This window comes from Pygocentrus nattereri, chromosome 8 (assembly GCF_015220715.1).
Source record: "Pygocentrus nattereri isolate fPygNat1 chromosome 8, fPygNat1.pri, whole genome shotgun sequence".
Taxonomy (NCBI): Eukaryota; Metazoa; Chordata; class Actinopteri; order Characiformes; family Serrasalmidae; genus Pygocentrus; species Pygocentrus nattereri.
In genome coordinates, this window is record NC_051218.1 from 20531694 (window position 1) to 20552181 (window position 20488).

Below are 20488 nucleotides of genomic sequence, written 5' to 3' on the forward strand. Positions count from 1 at the left end.
AAACCAGTGAGTGCCCAGATTATACCCTCAATACACACATAGAGACAGCACTTGCTCTCAGCGCCTTGACCTCACTGAAGACAACATAAGCTGTCAAAGTTTCTCAGCAGGCTCTCAGCCACTCTCTTGCATACCCCAATCTACCAACTGCCCCCACCCATCTTTGTAGCATTCTTGGAGAAAGTACAAGTGGCAGTGCTATTACTGCCACTGTGAATAATTCAGACAGCATGGAGAAGGGATCTTAGGGTCTAATGCACAGCATGCACTGTTTGGGGCGCCAGAATATGTGCGCAGCCTTCAGAAGCTTTCCCCATCGGTAGAGCTACAGCCATTTCTTCCAGCACTTCCTTCACTCAGGGTGGCTGCAGAAGGCATCAGTCCCCAGGCTAAGGGCTGTTGCTGCCTGCCTGGTCACATGTGGAATCACACAAATACCCAAGTAGGGCAACACAATTTCAGGACCAGAGTATTATTAGACTAAAATGGTGAAAAATGACACTTTTTGAAATTCATTCTCAATTTCATTTCTTATGATAAAATAGGCAAACAAAAAACTGTCCAAATATAATAATTTATAAATGATGTGTTAATCAGAATTAAAAATGAACATAAATAAAAACTCTCTCCCTAGCTCTCCTGTAGCAGTGAAATAGTGCCAGCAACTAAGTTTAGGCAACATTTTTTAACAGTTTTTCCTGTGTCCTTGGTAACTCAGAGTGATGCCCTGTTGAACTGACTTTTGCATTTCTCCTATTACCTTGTAGTTGTTCAATTAAGTTTCAGTCAAATAAATGAATAAAAAGCTAAATAAATGTTTGTGCAGTGGCACAAAAAAAACACCTACAGACCAAAAAAAAAAGAAATCTGCCATGTTTTTTGGGGGGATTTTTTTGCCCAGTGTGCCCTAAATTTTGTTTTTTAGTTTAGATTAGACTTTTTTATTGTCCTCAAGACAGGAAATTTGTTTTCACAACCTGTGCCATTTATACAGTGTTCTGGGACATAAGAGATTTTGAAAAAGTTGGATAAAGAACATACACTATATTGCCAAAAGTATTCACTGGTCTACTTTCACACACACACACGATCTTAAGTCACATCCCATTCTTAATCCATAGGGTCTAATATGATTTTTAACCACCCTTTGCAGCTATAACAGCTTCAACTCTTCTGGGAACGCTTTCCACAATGTTTAGGACTGTGTTTATGTAATTTTTGACCATTCTTCCAGAAGAGCATTAGTGAGGTCAGACACTGATGTTGGACAAGAAGGCCTGGCTCATAGTCTCCACTCTAATTAAAGCCCAAAAGGTATTCTATGGGGTTGAGGTCAGGACTCTGGGCAGGCCAGTCAAGTTCTTCCACATGAAACTCGCTTGACTTGTGCACAGTCATGTTGGAACAGGAAAGGGCCATCCCCAAATTGTTCCCACAAAGTTGGGAGCATGAAACTGTCGACAATTTCTTGGTCTGCTGAAGCATTAAGAGTCCCTTTTACTGGAACTAAGGGGCCGAGCCCAACTTGTGACAAACAACCCCACACCAAACTGTACCCTTGGTACAATGCAGTCAGAAAAGTACCGCGCATAGTGCGACCTCTGCGCACTATGCGCCTCAGTGTCCGCTGACCCCGCTCTGTCATTTTACGTGGCCTACCACTTTGTGGCTGAGTCAATGTCATTCCCAATCACTTCCACTTTATTGTAATACCACTGACAGTTGACTATGGAATATTTAGTAGCGAGGAAATTTCACAACTGGACTTGTTACACAGGTGGCATCCTATCACGGTACCACGCTGGAATTCACTGAGCTCCTGAGAGCGTGCCATTCTTTCACAAATGTTTGTAGAAGCAGTCTGCATGCCTAGGTGCTTGGTTTTATACACCTATGGCCATGGAAGTAATTGATACACCTTAATTCAATGATTTGGATGGGTTAGTGAATACTTTTGGAAATATAGAGTACATTTTTGCCAAGAATTTGTATGAACAGAACCATGAAGCAGCTAAACGCATAACTGCTGATTAGATACCATACTGATGTTTCCCCCACATGTCTGTACTCCCTAACTGAAAAACCTTCACATAACCTCACGTCTTCCAAGAACTCCAGCAGAACGCATCAGTACGCAAGATCAGGTGGAGATAACACATACTGTCCATCAGAGCTTGTGAGACAATTGCCTCTTTACGTACTGATATTGGCTCTCAAATCTGTGGAAGCCACAGCTTACATGTAATTTCTTTCACTTCTCTGTCTCGGTCTTCTGATGTCCGATGGGACCTGCTCTGCTTTCTTAGGTAAACATTCGTATAATGATGTCAGCGCTGTCTGGATGTTCCAGCTCTCCTGTTGGAAGAGCCCATGATTACATAAGGCTCTGCAGAGCGTGACTTCTCGTCACACATGTTGGCATGTGGCTGCAGGCTCCTCTAGACCGGGTGTGTGCACTCTGGGTGCTGGGATGGAGCAGGCCGGATGGAGCAGAAGGGCCAGAGGGGAGAGGGAGGGGCTAGTGTGAGAAGAAAGGAAACAGGAACAGGTGCCAAAGCTTAAGGGAAAGGTCCACCTCCAAACGCCACTGTCTGAGTCATAGGACAGAGGGAGTTCAGAAGCAGAGAAAAATCCTGTTTCCATCAGTAATGAAAAGTCTAAAATGTTCTAGCATCACATCCTTTTTGAATCAAAAGCCAAATTCATAATAGTCAAAAAATCAGTGCACAGAACATTTACTTGGTTGATATTTAGGATTTTTCTTTGGACATTCATCATCCATTACTCATTATGGCAAGAATGTACTTCAAATATGCAGCTGCGAGATGTGGTCCACCTCATGTCTCTCTAGCAGAAAAGTTTGACACTGGCAAAACCCTACAGTAAGTACATAAATAGTTATGATAAAAGTGGAGCCATGTTTTCACATCTGAGCCATGAATGTGATTATAAACATAAAAGAAAAAGAGACACCACTAACAGCATTTAAATTTGTATATGTTATGCAGCTAGCATGCAACTAATCATGGTCTAAAACACTCAGCACTCAAGGGAGGGGTGTTTACTGATAGGAAGGAACAATCTCCTATTGGGGCTGCCCCATGCAGACCACTCCACAAAGCTCTTTTTGTTGAGCTGCTCTCCCCTACTAATGCTCGTCCTTCAGCACACAACATGCTCACACCATGTTCAAGTGCTCAAGGCTCATTCTGTTTACAGTGCAGCAACAAGGAAGCTGCATTCCACTCACAGGTTCAAAGAAAAAAGAAAAAAGAAAAACACACTTTAGCTAGAGACTGATCAAAGCCAAGTGTAGTGCGACAGGTATCCGAACAGTGAGGATTTAACATTTTAAGAACTCTATCCAAAGCCCATTCCTCAGCAGTCAGTTCAACGTGTTAAAGTTCAGTTTCAAAATGAGTATAAACATTCTCCAGAGTGCTGAGCTGTCCATGAACTTTCCTTTATTTTTATTTATTTATTTTTTTATATAAACTGACCCAGCCTTCCTTCTCACCATCGCTGCAGCTCCCCTCTTCCCTCTTGCTTTCCCGTCTCTCTTCGGGAGTCATTAACCGCAAGACCACTGTTGTACCAGCACTGCCTCAAGGTTACAGCTCCACTAGGTAAACATACACACAGATCTCTGTAGGAATCACGCTCGCTGAGTAACGACACACACAACTTTAAAGACTGCTCTATTTTGGAAGCCTTTCAGCGTAGACCCGGATAGTTAAGAGAATATAAATCACGAGCCAAAGAAATTGTATATGCGCAAAGGAAGGAAGAAAGCCCCAGGGGCAGGGGAGACTGATAAGAATAGCAGCATTGAATGGCCATTGATTTTTGAAGGGAATTCAGCGTTAAATATAATGAAGGTCAGACACGGGGCCTGATTCATTTTTGCGCCGTTACGTGATTGCAATACTCATTCTCACAAAGCTTGTGTTCCAAGGCCAAACAATGGAAGAGCTAATGTAAGGACAAATAGAATTGACAGAATTATATTTGCCATAGTGTCAAAAGTCACACTGTGCAACTCAACCTGAATAATTGGAGGGGGAAATGGAAGGGCTACATGTCGGTAGAGTCCTGCTGGACAAGAACACATTAGTGTCTACAGGAGAGGAAGGATCAATACCACAAACACAGTTTACTCAATCGAAACAAGATCCAATTGCTACAGAATAAACACAGCATTGAAGAATCAAGTGAACAGCAGTATTATAATATTAGATTATGCACTAAAGAAATTATGTCCACATAATAAAAAGGGTAATGGTAGTGTGGCAATGTGATTTAAGTAATATAAAGCAGCATTCAGTCAGCGTAAAATGTGTGACAGCAGCATGGTTATCATGGTGATCACATCCAGCAGCTCAGCTTGTCACACAGATCAACAGAGGGCACGGTGACATTTTGCCCCAGTCAGGGTATTTTTATCAAAGCTGTATGGAAAGTTACAGTTACTGTTTGTTGCCTATAACATTGTCCCAGTTTGTTGACACTGCACACGTGTACCACAGAGATGAATTCCACAGATTTTTCAGAATTTCGGTAAAATTCAGATACAAATGTAAACAAAGTCTGATGTAAAATGGTTCACTGTAGTGAAACTTGCCATCTGAGGTTGCTTTACAGTCATGGTGATTGGAACTGGGGGTTGGGATGTCTACAATATATCAATTATATTTCCCATCCAAAACAACCAGTGAACCTACAAAACATATAGTTCTCATTACTCTGACTCAGTTAAACTTCTCTAGCATAAAGCATTTTATATCAAACAATCATTTTGTTTATATGTTAACCATTTATTTATGTAGATGTTGTTTGAAAAAAATCAATTGGAATTCCCCTTTAATAATGTGGTCATTAACTGTCCCACTGAATCAATGCTGATATGATTCAAAATGCATGCACCAAAAGAAGTGAGCCGGATGACCTGTTTTACAAGACTGGCAAGGGAGTCAACTAAAAATAAAAAAAATAAAAAAATAAACAAACAAACAGATAAATAGGACATGCTGGAAGGAGACACTACTCTGTGTAGCAGGGTACTATACGACTGAAACTTGTGCTCCAATCAGCTGAAGGGCTGATCTTTCCTGTATAAAACACAAACATTTGATGTATGTACTCTTCACTTTACAATAAAATAAATTAAATGCTGCTCCTTTGCTAAAGAATATCTGAATGTTCTAGAGCATTATCAAACAACTACAGTACTACAATATTCTGTGGAAACAGAGGACAAAAAGTTGATCTTGGTAAATGTAGGCAGTGTTCAGAGAAAAGAAAATGCCAGACATGAACACAAAAACCTCATCTCAACTGTAACAGTCGTGGGTGTACGCTATTAGTGTACGGTTGCCTTGCTGCCTCATGCAGCCATCAACATGCAGAATAACATTTCATAACATCAGTTGTTTTACAGACCCCTTCCCCAAGCAGATGAATCAGTTAACTAAAACATGCTAAAAGAGCATTCAAAGAGAACTCTGTCAATATTTAGTGAACATACCTTCTGAGCATGAAAGTCAGCTATCTTCTTCTGTCATCTTCATCAGTACTAATGTTGTGTGAACATTGAGCCAGACCTTCATTTTGAACCTGTTCATGTGGCATTAATACATAAAGTATTTCAGGCTTTACAGGGTGACACAGCAACACACGGAGTCCATATTTTACTCCATATTTTAGTGTTTTTTTTCAGTAATTTCAGTGTTTCAGTAATGCTACTATTGTCATCAAAAAAAAAAAATCTTATAGTGACCAGAAAATTCCAAGATGCATCAGCAAATTCTACAACAGAATGTCAGGGCATCTGTCTGTAGTTTAAAACGTAAGAGACTGGGATATGCAACTTCACAATAATACAGAGAGCAGAGTGGCTTAACCAGAAGAAACACTGTACTTCAAAACAGGCGAGTCAGAATACTGACCTCAATCCCACTGAATTTTCGTAGGTTGATCTGAACATGCTGTGCAAGTAAAGCATCCAAAAAAATATACATGAACTGAAGCAGTTTTGTATAGAGCTATGGGCCAAAAAGCACTGTAACCAGTAGCGGTCATAAGCTACAAAAATTGATAGGAGTTTCGCCAATACAAGAGCATCCATGTTACTAACTGAGATTTCAAATGCACCCCTTGCTCCAAAATGTACAGAGGTTCTCGAAATCACTGGCTCAGAGATATTTTGCTTTTATTAAATAAGACTTATCATTGTTATTTTAATTAAGATCCCACCAAATTTTAGAAGCCTATTTATACAAATATCTAGGCTGTTCTAGAAATATCACCTCACTTTTTTATGCAGTCTACTACATGCATTTGATGTTCTGATCGCTTCACTTGCTCCCATTGTTCTTCTCTAGGGCCTCTGTGCCGCATTTCCAATTTTGCATAACCGCATAACAAAAAAGCCAGGAAAGTTCTGAATGTGTCTGTCACTACCAGTCAACTGAGCCCAGCTGAGTTTGGCAAAACAGTCAGAGTGGAGAGTTGACAAATCACTTGATTGTCTTTAGCGATTACACCACTCGCATGCTTTGTGAGCTAAAACACTTGGTCTCAGGGTAATACATCAGAGACAGGCCTTAAAACAAGCCAAAACATCAATTAAATCTATATTGCATACTCACAATGTCAGTAATGTGATTATATATATATATATGATTTATCATCTGACCTAATCTTACTGCTGACTTATAAACAATGTCAAATGATTGACTTTAGGAGCGCATGAAGATAGGCCCGCACACATGCAATCACACAAACAAGTTTATGTACACGGTGAAACAGTAAGCTTATATAAATATCGCACATTAAATTAAGTTCAAGAAAGCAACATTAAGGGCACAATGCCAGAATGCCTGTTTAAAGATTTACTGGTCTACATACTACACCAACATGTCAAACTTGCAGAGAGGCATCCATTTAAATTATTCACCGTTAGCCTCTCTATCTTTTCACACTGAATATTTATAAGAAAGGGAGATTGTGTACATCTGCTCATTTGAGAATGGCTCTGATAAATAGGTGTCAAAGTCTACAACACTTATTTTCTTCTGAGGGTATTGTGTGTTTATTTCAAGATGCAATTAAGCCTCTTATCAAAACTTCAGTGAGGAGATGCTTGTGCCTCATAAGGAGCAGGAACAGTAAGGAACATTCTGATTAAACGTTGTGCACTTGGGGAAAAACACAGAGTCAGCTTGTGATGGCGCAGTGCTGGCAAAGTGATAGATTGCATGTGTGCTGAGCAATGGGATAGGAAATAGATTGCAATATTTGACTTATGAATACTCCTTAAATGACTTGGTGAATGCACACTCGGACTCAGATACTGTTGCTCTCTGATGGCAGTAAATAGAAAGTGGGGTTTGAAGGATGAATTTGTGCTGAAGCTGTGTGGGGCTGCAATCTTCCATCATACTGGCGAGCGCTAACTTACTGACCAAACCAAATTATACTATAATTGCTTAATGGACGATTGATCGGACTCAGCTTGCTTCTTTAATTTCCTTCCTCAATCGTGTCATTCGATTCGTTATGGGAGATATTATTGCAAAATACTGGCACCAAGATTTGATGAGCTCAGAGCATTTACAATCAGAGACGCAGTGGAAAATGCCAACAGGACACTTTCCCAGGTTCACACTTACTCAAAACAGGGTTGGGTATTTCCAGACACTTTTGGTCAACATTACCTTAAAATTTGTTCTATAAACTGCAGTACCAACAAATAAATAAATAAGGAGGGGGAGAATGAAAATCAGGGTGATTCAGATATCGATACCATATCTGTACTGGGGCTAATGGCACTTAAATAAAGGATCAGCAACGGGGATACCAATACCTATGGTCGCTACCATGATGCAATTTTTAACATGTACACAATCTCATAAACGGGGCCCAAGTGACATGTCAACAGTGTGAATTGACAAGTAGCGGTAAAAATGCTCATGGCAAAAATCTGTAACTGGTTGGAATTCTTGGAATCCAAAGTTATTGGTTTACAACAGACAATGCAATATACAAACAGCATAAAATATGCTTTCAGGAGCCATTTACTGCAATGGGTCCCTCATGTCCCACTGCATAGTCAGTTATAGTCTGAGTTAATGAGTTAATCCAGGTTATTGCTGATGGAGCAAACAGAGAAACATATGGAAGGAACCGCCAGTCTCTTGGGGAGATGATCACCTTTAGTGTTGGTTGAGCCTTTAGCATATCAGCCCACTAGCTGGGCTTGTGTGTCAACTGGCCCTGCCTGCAGTGTACCTCTATCAGTCAAGCTGCTTCACACAACACCACAGGCTCATGGCCTTTTGCTTCAACCAAGCCAAAGAATTCACAGCTCAAGTGCTTCTACTGTTATCGTGCAAGACTGTAGTGATTACTAAAGTTCAGCAGACTCTGATGCTCGGAGATGTAAGATCAAGTTAACGGCCACAAATATGAGACAATAGTTACGATTTGGGCACACGTGTATATGCCACAATTTGTGGCTGTTAAAAGATCAGTGAAAAACAAAACATTCAACACTACCCATCACAGAATACATATAGCACAGCATAATTATCTGTTTAGTTTATAACCACACTACAACATGAAGCAGCTCTATAAACATAAACAAAAATAACAGCTAACACTAATCACAACAGGATACACACTAATAACTCCCTACAACTGCAAGCTAAACCTTGGCTCTAAAAGTGAAACTAACAAACACACCGAATAAGCAATCAAATGCTATCCTGAGCTTGGCTATCACTACATTAAAACAACCTTGCTCAACCCCCCTCATGGTGCTACCCCTGGGTTTGTTTTAGGCATGTGGAAAACACAAAAAAAAAATTTCAAAATGGGGTTCACTTATCTAGGAGTTTTGGCAGAAACACTGGCATCAAAGAAAAGCATCTAGAGCAAAGGTGTGTAATAATGAATACAGGCCGAGGCTTAGCAGATGTGTTAAAATCATATATTACAATAAAGTAAATATTAAGCACCTAATTCGCCAATAATGAGTAGCACTTTTTCACTTCCTAGTCTTACTTCCTTCCCTGCTATAAACAAAACAACCTGAAGTCATTTTTGAGCCCAGGTGCTACGGTGGGGATTTCCATTTTATGGACCTCCTTATTTCCAACTATCTGACAGGGATAACTTTGCATGCCAAATAAGCAGACCCCCTGAGTGTGCCCGCTGAAGATGGAAAGACAGGTCAGGCTTCTCAGCCCTTTCATCTGAGGCCTGGCACCCAGCCACAGTCATGCAAAAAACACCCAAAACTGAAGACAAGCAGACGACAACAGGCATGCTGCGCTCCAAACTGCCAAAGTCTACTGGTTCTCCTCAGTGTATAATAAAAGACAAGCGCTCTAGCCACATTGATATAACTGATACACACGCACGCACACACACGCACGTACACACAAAGCATTGGCTCAACACTTAGAGGAGATGGGTTAAGAGCTCTGAGCATCAAACTCAAAGTGAAAGACAGCAAGCATGAGAGTAGGCTCAAGTCAAGCACAAGAGACTAAGACTGATGAGCTCCTGAACGTGTCTCGGAATGTCCCTATCTAAAATAACTGACCACAACCAGAAGAACTCCTGCAGTCCAGGCCAGAATCAACATTGCTTCAAATGGAAACCCAAAATGCTACTCTGCATGCTTTAACTTTACTAAGCTGTGGTTGAGCAGCCCTGCTCTGAACGAGGGAGGCACTGGTTGCCAGAGTAACAGGCTCTCACTGCACTAAAAAGGTGCCTTGTAATTAAGAGCTTTGAGAGAAAAAGCAGATCAATGAAGGCTTAAAAATAGCCTACTAAGTTTGTAGGCCTGGAGTACAATGTTCTGAGTTCAAGTATGGAATGTCACGCCTCGGAGCACGTGATCTGAAGCTACCTGCACCACACAAACAGCAAGGCAAAGGAGAACAAGCTCAAAGGGCATGTTTTAATAAGGTTACAGAACACTTGCTGGGTTCACCACATTCATTCGAACTCAGCGGCTTAAGAGGGAGCTGTAATGCATTAAAATGGATTGATAAGTGATAAATAATACACTTAAATTAACAATGATGGAATTGTGGATTATGGCATTTCCATTCATAGAGCAAATGCATGCACAAGCAGTTTAGCCTCAAATGACTTACACTGATGCATTCCAGCATTTGGCCTAGCTATGATTAGCAGGCCTTTGAGTCATTAACTGTTCCCTTTTTTTTTTTTAATGATATGAACTCCTCAGCCTGCGAAAGGAATCTCTCCTTATTCAAGCTCTTCAAAGCTCTTTTAAACTTTACAATGTTGAAAATATGGAAACAAACCTTAAGTAAGACAATTTATTGGTCAAAGTTCTATGTTACCCAACAAACTTTATTTGAAACACTACAGAATACAGTATAGAGCTACTATAAACATATTTTATTTGTGTTTTAAAGCACTGAAAATTCTTATTTGACATCTGTTTGGTTTAACTGTCTGAGACAATCTGCTTTGTTGGTGTTTTGGCAAGAAGGAATAAAACAAAAAAAAGAAGGTTTTTCAGCATAGATTTGCGGTGGAACAGGTAAACAGAGGCAAATGAAAAAGCTTTTACGGTCAATGCTGGAAACACATCAAGAAATGACCTTGGCATCTGCAGCAGTAAATGTGCCAGAGATGCACTCACGGTCCGGTAGCCTAAGTGTGCAAGGGAGGCCTGGAACAGCACCACACAGGAGAATACATAAGGTATCTCCTCTCTTCTCAGAGCACCTCTGACATTTACCACCATGAAAATCTCCACTAGGAAGAAACAGCAAATTTTAAGTCCAGAGTTCCCTCAATTACAAGGAATGAAGTATGGTGGAGAAACTGGAGGAGCTTTACAGGGTTATCTTTTCAGTTATTAATCTTAAGCTTTACTACTCAGTAACTACTACAAACTACTCTTTGATATTACTGTGGGCGAGAGGTTAGGGAACCAGCCTTGTGACTGGAAGGTCGCTGGTTCGATCCTTTGAGCCAACGATCTGTGACCGAGATGCCCTTGAGCAAGGCACCTAACCCGCAACTTCTCTCAGGATGGTGCAGATAGGGCTGCCCACCGCTCCGGGCAAGTGCGCTCACTGCCCCGTAGTGTGCATCTTCACCTGTGTGTAAGTGGTGTTTCACTGCTCGATGGGTTGGACTGCGAAGGTGAAATTACCCTATTGTGGGATTAATAAGGGACACTTAAAACTTAACTTAAAGTAATAAAGTTATGAGAGGAGTAAAAGTCTCGACCCCCCAACAGGTTGTTAGATTTTAAAGGGTTAATAGCAGTGAGGTCTTGTACGAAGCTGCTGTCAGTATTCAAGCAGTGGTACAGCAGAGGCAGCGGCAGACATGTTGTTCTGTGGCCTAGATAAAGATGTCCTGCCTTTGTGAAAAGAAAGGCAAGAAATACCTTGATAGCTGTAGAGCCTCACTGCAGTGTCCTACTCAGTGTCAAATAAGTTTCCAGAGAAGACCACAAAAGGTATCAACACAAGAGATCAGAGAATAACTTCCCCTGTCTTAAGAATACATTTCCCTATTAAGATGAGCTGCTTTATTAGGCCTGAGACTAGCTTGTTCAAGGTAAGCGCATGGTTTTCATATCTGCATCTGTAGTCTACAGCAGGCTGTGGAGATATAGAGGGATCTGAGAGCACTGAAAGCTTATGGAAAAACTGAGGAGGACAAAACAAGAGGAAGCCTCAGCAATGTGTTCACCAAAGTCAGCTGACCTGTCTATGAGGAGTGGACAACTCTACAGTAAGCAAAATAGAGTTCACAAGTTGTGGTCAAAGCTTGCTGACAAATGCTGACAACAAAAGGTCAGACGGAAGGATGTTTTGCCACATGCCCATTTCTTCATCCATTTAGCACAACAACTGATCTTGACTATGGCTGCTTGCTATGGATAAATGATTTTAACAATTGCAGTATGACTTGCTAAAACCTTCAGGGAACCCATGACGTGACATGGTTAAAAAGTGACCAGTTAAAATTATTCCGCTGATTCCTTAAAACATGCTGTAAACACTCCACAGTCTATAATCAGACCACATGACAACACTATGTAGAGGGCTTCCTGGCATGTTCACACATTCTGTGACATCAGTATTACAAAAGCCAATATTGTGATTATAATTAACAATCAATATTTTGCCCTAATCCTGACCATGATAAAGTTCCGTTAAAAAGGTGGCCTGTGGCATGTTTGCAAGAGCCTCATTTATGTTACACTTCCTGTGTAAATGAGGCCATCAGAGGAATGCTTCAGCAGAAGTTTCACATTTTTCTGTTTGTCCACTGAGTAAGAACAAAACGGAAACAAACTCTGCAGCAAAAAATAAGTCAATAACTAAAAAAATCTTTTAGTAACTTAACCAGGCAGGCTACAATGATGTACAGTAGTTCTAGAAAGAAGACAATCCCTGACACATCAGCTATGCTCTCACAGCGGTAACACTGACAGTACAGTTAGCAAACTCTACAAAATCTACTCTACAAAATCAGGTTTGATGTGGTTAGTTACTTGACTGACCGAACATACTCTGTGTAAGGGAGGGTGAAGAGTAGATGTTTTGTTATGGCTGGGGATACAGGTCAAAATAATGGTTCAAAAAAATCTCAAGCAACCACTTGGGCCACAGGTTCTGCTTTTTAAATGGCCAAAATGTGAAAATGTGGCCTGATACACCAGAACAATAGCAGTATGGACCCCTTTTTGAAGGTATTAAAAAAAGGCATAACTCAGTATTAAACCAGCCCCACATAAGCAGTGCTATCAAATTCATAATTGACGGGTGAATATTCAGTAGGGAAGAATCTCATAACAGCAATGAAAGAGAGCCCACTGGCCAACAGCAGGCAGTGTTGTGGAGGGGGTAGGGGGAAAGCACCAAGGCACAAGACCAGGTGCTACTGTGCCTTCTCCACGGTAAAGTGTGTCTGTGACTAAACTAATCTGTTTGACTGCACTGTTGCTTTGATCCCACAGAGAGAGAGAGAGGGGGAGAGCGAGTAGAGAGAAAAAGAAAGAGAGAGGGGGTGATGGGCTGTAGCTGTGCTAGCAGCCTGATACGGCATGAGATATTTGTGTCAAAATGCTGACGACCTCAAAAAAAAGCTGCATCAAGCTGCATCTCAGCTTTTGTGCTTCTGATGTCATTATCTTTTATTATGCCACTCGCAATGCTGACTGTAATTACTGTTCAATTAATTATCCCAAGCTGCATTTGAGAAGCCATGAAGCAGTCAGTTTTGTCACAAAAGCAATGATAAACAAGAAATGGATGAGTGCTGACTCCCACCCAGCATGGTTTGAGCTTCAGTCTCTCTGTACAGCCATTTGAAATTTCATAATAATATTTGAGTCCTTGTGTGCTTGTAAGAGGTGCTTGTGATGATATTCCCACAAGGAGCAAGTATCATTCTGGGTGCAGCAGTAAAAGAAATATCGGTAAAAACCACCATGAAATGCCTGACCTCATCCCCTTCGCCTCTTCCATACACATACTCACATTCCATCTCTCACATACACACGCACGCACCTTTCATCATTCTCTTCACATCTCCATGCGAGTGCTCTCAGTGCATTGCTGGTGGCTGGAGCACGACACAGGGAATCTCAGGATGAGGCTTTATAAATATATGGATGGCAAGGAACGCATTTCAAGCGCCGCCAGCCTGGTGACGATCAGCCAAGAGAGGAGGAGCGTTGTGAGAGGAATTTAAAATAAATGAGGCTGTTGAATTATTTAGCGCTACAAACCGAGAATTCAGCCTTCACTTTTAGATGGGCTTGGAAAAATCGCCACAAAAAGCCATAATGCACTCAGTGCTCCCTGTGCTTCTCCCCATCAACACCCTATCAGCCTACCCACTTCACTGTTGCAATCAGACTCATGCAGTCCATTGCACAAGGAAGATTCCAGAAGTATACAACAGGTAATGCTACACGTGTGGTCGTCTCCCTGCACATGCTCTGTCCCCCCTCCTTTTCTGGTGGGCTGCCCGTTGAGGATGAGCACGGCTGGCTGCATTTTCATTACGGGAAGCCGGCATGCGGCGAGAGAGAAAGAGAGAAAAACAGTAAGAGAGAGAGAAAGACACAGAAGTCAGCGTAAGCATTTCTGTCCACCAGCCAGTACAGGATAGGTGGGGGAAGTGGAGTGGGGGACAAGACAAATGGTGGCAAAGCGGAGCAGGGCCCTAATCAATATGTGGCTCTCCAGATGAAACAGAAATGATAAATCACAGAGTCCCAGACAGGCCTTGAATGGGCAAGTGGCCAGTGTTTGGCCCCCTAACCCCACCTCTACTCACCCCAGAGGCCTGTACGCAAACTCGCCCCCTCACCGCTGTCGACATCAGTAAACTTTCACATCATCAGTCAACAGGTGGGCTGGTCCATTAGGGCGCTACTGTGGCATTCTGATGTCTCATGCCAGGAGTGCAATCAGAGAGGGGAAAAAAAGATTCCGATAGCTTAAGATCTTTGTTTAACAGGGAAAAAGATATGAAATTTTAGACATCACTAAGCATTCCAGATTGCCAGAGCTTTGATAGCAGTGAAAAGGGGCCTCATGTGGAACCCTGGGGCTGTGGACAGTGCTGACCATTTCACTTTCACACTCTGCAATACCTTTTTGGCAACACTGAAATACCCACGACCCTGATGCAGAGGACTTGGGCCATACTCAGCGCCAGAAGCAAAGCTACAGTAGGTCTGTTTAGACTAGACGAGGTCTGTTTTTTTTTTCTTTTTCAAAATGCAAGCCATGTTGTGAAAGCAAATAATCACAAACAACTACTTGGGTCTATGTCAAAAGTCACCAATAATACAATGTCCTGAAAACAAACACGGCACATGCTGGTCAGCTGTGTTTGGATCATTAAATGCACCCAGTCACTATTTGCTGGACAACTTTCAGGGAGCTGCTGGGAGTGGAAGCAACATCAACAACACTGCAGAGGGAGATGCCACAGGTCAAATATAGAGTGCCCCAGGGCTGACCGCAGGCTACATGGCCAAAAGTGAGCAGAGGAGATGGGAAATGCCCTGCGTGTGTGCACTTGTGTGCGTGTTTGTGTAGTGTGGGCTTCCTCAGCCAACCTGAGCAGCAGGGTCTCTGCGGCCAGAAGCCACTGTTCTACATGTACTTACAGTCAGCCCACATGCACTACACAATCAACCCCCACCAAAATCCCAGCAAAGCCAGCCAGCCATGCTGATTAGCAGCAGGGTCAAAGAAAGAGGAAGCAGCGGAGTGGATCAGGTCTGAGCAGTCCTGCTGCATTTTAGCACATCAACCCAGTCATTTCCCCCGTAGATAACGCTGACACGAGAGGTGTTGGAAGACATGAAGGAGAGAAGGAGAAGCATGTTGTTGCATTCTGAAAAGCATTAAAGCCCCCCACAAAAGAGTATGTATCCCGGTGCTGAGTACCAAAAAGGCAAAATTCTAAAATACAAAAGGAGGAAAGCCAACAAGCAGAGAGGAATTGCTCCACCACATATCAAAAGCCTGCAGTGGTCCTCCTTCAGTACAGACCACTGTTATTTAAAACAGCGTAGCGAACCCAAGCACCTCCACCTCCAGATCTCCTCAGGGGTTCACTTCAAAAACCTGAGTAGCTCAAAATTACCAAACATAACTCTGGACTTGAATGAGAGGAAAGGAAGAGGAGGAGACGTTCAGTTAAACAGGATATTACATGCTAAACATCTTGAAATTTGTGTTTGGAAAACCCATTACAAAGGTTTATAACAGCACACCACTATGGAGATATGGAGGGAATGTCATTCAGAATCTGGGCTAGACCACCATCGTCTAAGCTGTTGCCCGTGTGCGCCTGGGAACAATTTGGCCTGAAATTCTCCAGTGCTAAGCCACCCAGCTGGCTTGGGGGAGGGAAGAAGGAAAGGAAAAAAAAAAAACATGACAAGCCATTCTCCAGTGCATGGTAGCCTGAAGTAGCAAGAAGAAACAACATGTTTCAGACATGGAATGCTTTTGTCTGTCTACACCATTTTGCTGTTCTGCAAAAAAGCGTCAAAATTTAATGGCATCACATTTCGGTCAGGCCTGTGCCCTCCTCACACCACGCCAGTGGCTTCAAGGGCCTGAGAGTACATCAAAGACACCTATGTGATTTTGCATTCTTGTTATTACGATCTCCAGAGCTTCTCCACACAAGGTCCTTGCCCTGCTTTTCCGAAGCCGTCCTTAACGGGTTTCTCCATACACCATATTACAGCAACATTAAGAAAGGTAGAATATTCTTTTCTTAGCCAGGCTCTGGCAGACCATGTCTCTTCTATGTAGTGTGGATGTCCTCAAAAAGCACCTATAACTGGAGGGGTCTTTGGAGTGATGGAGACAAAAAGGCTGCAATAATGACACCTGGCTCATCAGTGACAGCAAAAATGCCTGCTCGAACAAATATTGAGTCACACAGCAAAATATTGGTGCTTACAGCAGTAGAAACAAGGCGAATATGCTGACCTAGTTCATACTAAAAGGAAACCCGGAGAAAGGGTATGTCTGCATAATGATTATATTGCTCTTTCTCTATTACAGCTGCTACCTATAACGCTTATGTTGCCCGTCCCATGAGGATTTAGCCTAACAGGTTATAGTGTCAACAGGTTACGGGGAGAGCAAAACAATAAAGAGGCTGAACTTTGTAAAATAGCCATCAGTTAGGCAATTGTCCTACATCATTCTTTCAATGCAATTTTAACAACCTACAAACAGTCAACATGTAAAAATAATTAAGACAACACTACAGTCAGCTACTGTAAATAGTGGTCCATTTTGGTAAATTCTATCAGTTCATTAATACTGGTGCAACTTGTCAATGGTATTCCACAAATCAGCAACACATGTCTAAAGCACATGTTTGGTTGCTTTAAATAGGCCTAACTCATCTACAAGCAGTTTACACACTCAGTGTTAAGTTAAATTTACTCACTTAAAGCTTTGTTGATAAAGTAAACTATAATAAAACTTGCAACTCACGCGATTTAAAAATTGCACTCTTTCAAATTGCGAGTCAAGTATTAAAACGATTTATCTTTCAGTCCTATGAGGTTTTGTTCAAAAGAAACCTGCAAGTGAAATGTTAAGTACAGTATTAGAACATGCTAGGCTTGCAGAGCAAGAGAGAGCACTCAATTAAACAGGCCTGAGGCATCCTCAAACAGCACTCTACAGCTACATTCACACAGCAGGTAAAAGTGGCCCAAATCTGATTTTCTCACCAAATCCGATCTTTTGTTTGGCTGTTCACATTGTCTTTTAAATATGACCTGTATGAGACATTAGTGTGAACACATAAGCTCCTAGACCGACCCGCATGCGCAAAAGAACAATACCTGGCTCATCCAGAGGTAAACAATCAAGACGACTAGCGAAAACTAGTCGCTGCCGGTTTCATCTTCACCAACATCGCAGGAGCGATTCTGAAGCGGTGGACAGCTGGACTCATCACCCCCAATGTGTCCGAGTTCACCGTACAAGGAGCCCGGTATTCGGCCATGGCCACTTCTCTGGTTCGTGTGCTCGGATTCTTTAAACTGTCTCTTTCGGCTGCGCTCGGGGCTTCGTTCAAAACCTCTTCAAACACGGAGCGGCCGCAATGAGTCTCCTCTAACTTTTTTGGCACAGAAACATCAGCCTAAATGTTTATGAGTCTCAGCAACGTGAAATGATGACATGTCGAATTCCGACCTGGCTGTTCAGACTGAGTCGCATTGCCGCAGATCGGACACGGATTTCAGTACCACATATGAAAGCGTCTCAGATCGGAATTGAAAACGTCAGATTCAGTGCGTTTTTGCTGTTCACACAGCCACGCAAATGACACATCTGTGTCACATTTGAGGAAAAAGATCGGATTTGGGCCACTGTTACCAGCTGTGTAAACTTAGACTACGGTCTAATTCAGGGATATTCAGATCACATCCATTCTTTAAAGTAATAGTAGTACAGATTCCCCACTATTACTTAGCCCTGAAGTTCATTAACTGTTCAACTAACCACTAGTGATTTGGATCTATGGTGCAGATTTCAATTCCTTTGAGAGTCACTAACAAATAGCTACAAAGAAAAGAGTGAGATCATCAATAATAATTATTTGGATTTGCTGTCTAAACATCTTAGTCGCAGGCAAATCTGCTCACCCTCACAACTTCCTTCACTGCATCTAAATTATGCTTTATACTCACATGGCCTTTTGGGCCATGTCTGCAGAAAGCACACACTGCAAAGTGAAAAGCACAAACGAGTAAACAGAGGGCTTGCAATGAAGAAGCAGAAAGAATTTCAGGAGCACCTTAACGCTGACCATACAGCAGTGGCTAACCTGGCAGCTAATGGAGACAAAGTTTTAACGTGAAGTATCCGAACTGCATAATGAAACCAAATAAAGTTCCCATCTAAAACGGTTGCGCCGTTAGCTTAATGAAGGGCATTAGGAAATTAATTATTGGATTCGGGCTTAGCTTAGCTTGCAAGACCAGGCTAAAGAGTTTGATTAAAGCTGGCTGGACTGCAGCTGGACGTCTAATTCGGCGAGACACCGTTCAGTGTACTGAGGCCACTGTCAGTCAACTTCAGCTGGAGCTCCAGAGAAGTTGCTCAGCAATGTCCTGCCGAAACTCTCTCGTTGTTTTTGAGATGCCAACGCGGGCTCAGTACAATCGTACTACATGTACTAGCGCAACACCAAGGAGGAAGTGACATATTTTAGATATCTGTGGCTGGAGCCGTGACTGTTTTGCTATGAGGGAGACGTTAGTTAAGTAACGGCACCTCTATTTAACCTGAGGTTAATTCACACTCGCAACGAAATATCCTTAAATATTCAGTCAAGTCTTTCACCACGTCAGCTGCAGACGCTGGAAAAAGCAGCTAGTCAGTCAACGACGCTGTCGCGCTGTGTAAATTCAGCTCCTTTCGCATGCTAATAAACGTTAACTAACTCGGCTCCTACTACAGCAGGAACACTGCTGTCTTCCTCAGACCGCTCAGCCTGATAACGTGACGGACTACTACCACTACAGCCGCACTAGAAACGACTACAGCACAGCCATTCAGCTGCTGTGTGGCGTTTAGGTTCAGCCGTCGGGGACTTACCAGAAGATTGAGCCTCCTCCGTAGCATATTGGACTCCTCTGTCTTCTTTGGTACCTGAAGACGCCGTAAAACTGCTGCTGTTCCTCTTGATTCAGCCAACCACAGGCTCCTGGAGCTTCACTGGCAATGAGTAACTTTGCATGTATGACGGCAATTAAGCGCGTTAGCTAGCTAGCTATCTATTTTCTACCCTATTTCTCCGAGCTATATGAAGTGCGGCGGTGAAGCTACATCGTTTCCATTCGGGTTGACTTCTTTCCTCTCGAACCATTTGCATATTCTCCTCTCCGGTTTGTTCCCGCGGTGGCGGTGAGCAGGGGCTGCTAGTCGCGGGAGCTCCCCGTACGCCACGCTGCTGCTCCGGTCAGCGGCATCCTGGTCTCTGCCCTGTTGCTGAGCGTCAATAAAAGAACAGACAGCTGCGTCGCCCTCCGTCCGTTCACACCGAGCAGGTACACACAAAACTAACGTTACACACCTACGGGCAGAAAGTGACCGGAATTCAGAGGATGCGCTCGTTTCTCTCGTGTGCCGTCGCCTCCCTCTCTCACCACTCCACTCTGTCAAAATTTACTCTCACACCCCCCCCCCGCGCCAACACAACGCAAGAAACAAGCCCCGCCCATAGTCATAGTGCGGTGTTTCTCGGGAAATGTAGTTTCACTTCCTTTTCATTTTCTACTCTACCAGTTCATGACATTACATAGTTTGCGGTGGTGTGAATTTTTTTTATTTTTTAAGTTTTTAAAATTAAACGTATTAAACGATAATTTATGTATTGAATTGCTAAATTAAAATGCTAATAATAATTAGTAGTAGTTTCAAATTCACATATAGGCCTATATTATTTAAATATTAAAATATAAATGCACATTGTTCATTACCATGTCCATTTTTATTGTTATGTTTTTAAATGGGTGATTTCATTTCATGCTTTAATTTTTCATACTTCCATGTTCAACAATTGTGAATTTAATGTCAGGGAGATAAAGGCATAATGTAGCTGTTGAATGTGTTGTGTTTTATCCATCCATCTGTCCGTTTTATAAGCAGCTTCTCCCTCAGAGTTGTGGGGGGGGTGGGGGGGGGGTGCTGGAGCCTATCCCAGCGGTCATCGGGCAGAAGGCAGGATACACCCTGGACAGGTCGCCAGTCCAGACATAGACAATCACTCACACATTCACACCCACGGGCAATTTAACATGTCCAATCGGCCTGACTGCATGTCTTTGGACTGTAAGAGGAAACCGGAGAACCCGGAGGGAACCCACGCAGACACGGGGAGAACATGCAAACTCCACACAGAGAGGACCCTG

The 20488-nt window shown here is 42.5% G+C and overlaps 1 protein-coding gene across 7 annotated transcripts in view; it reads right to left on the minus strand.

The window, feature by feature from the left end:
• atp11c (ATPase phospholipid transporting 11C) overlaps positions 1–19723 on the minus strand; it is a 65189-nt gene extending 45466 nt beyond the window's left edge. For all 7 annotated transcript variants that reach the window (XR_005130565.1, XM_017707129.2, XM_017707128.2 and 4 more), the window contains exon 1: positions 19173–19723. Coding sequence is in view for 6 of the 7 variants with exons in the window: in XM_017707129.2 (XP_017562618.1) it covers positions 19173–19199 (27 nt within the window). In the remaining variant the exon portion in view is untranslated. The remainder of the gene's footprint in view (positions 1–19172) is intronic.
• Positions 19724–20488: the final 765 nt, after the last annotated feature.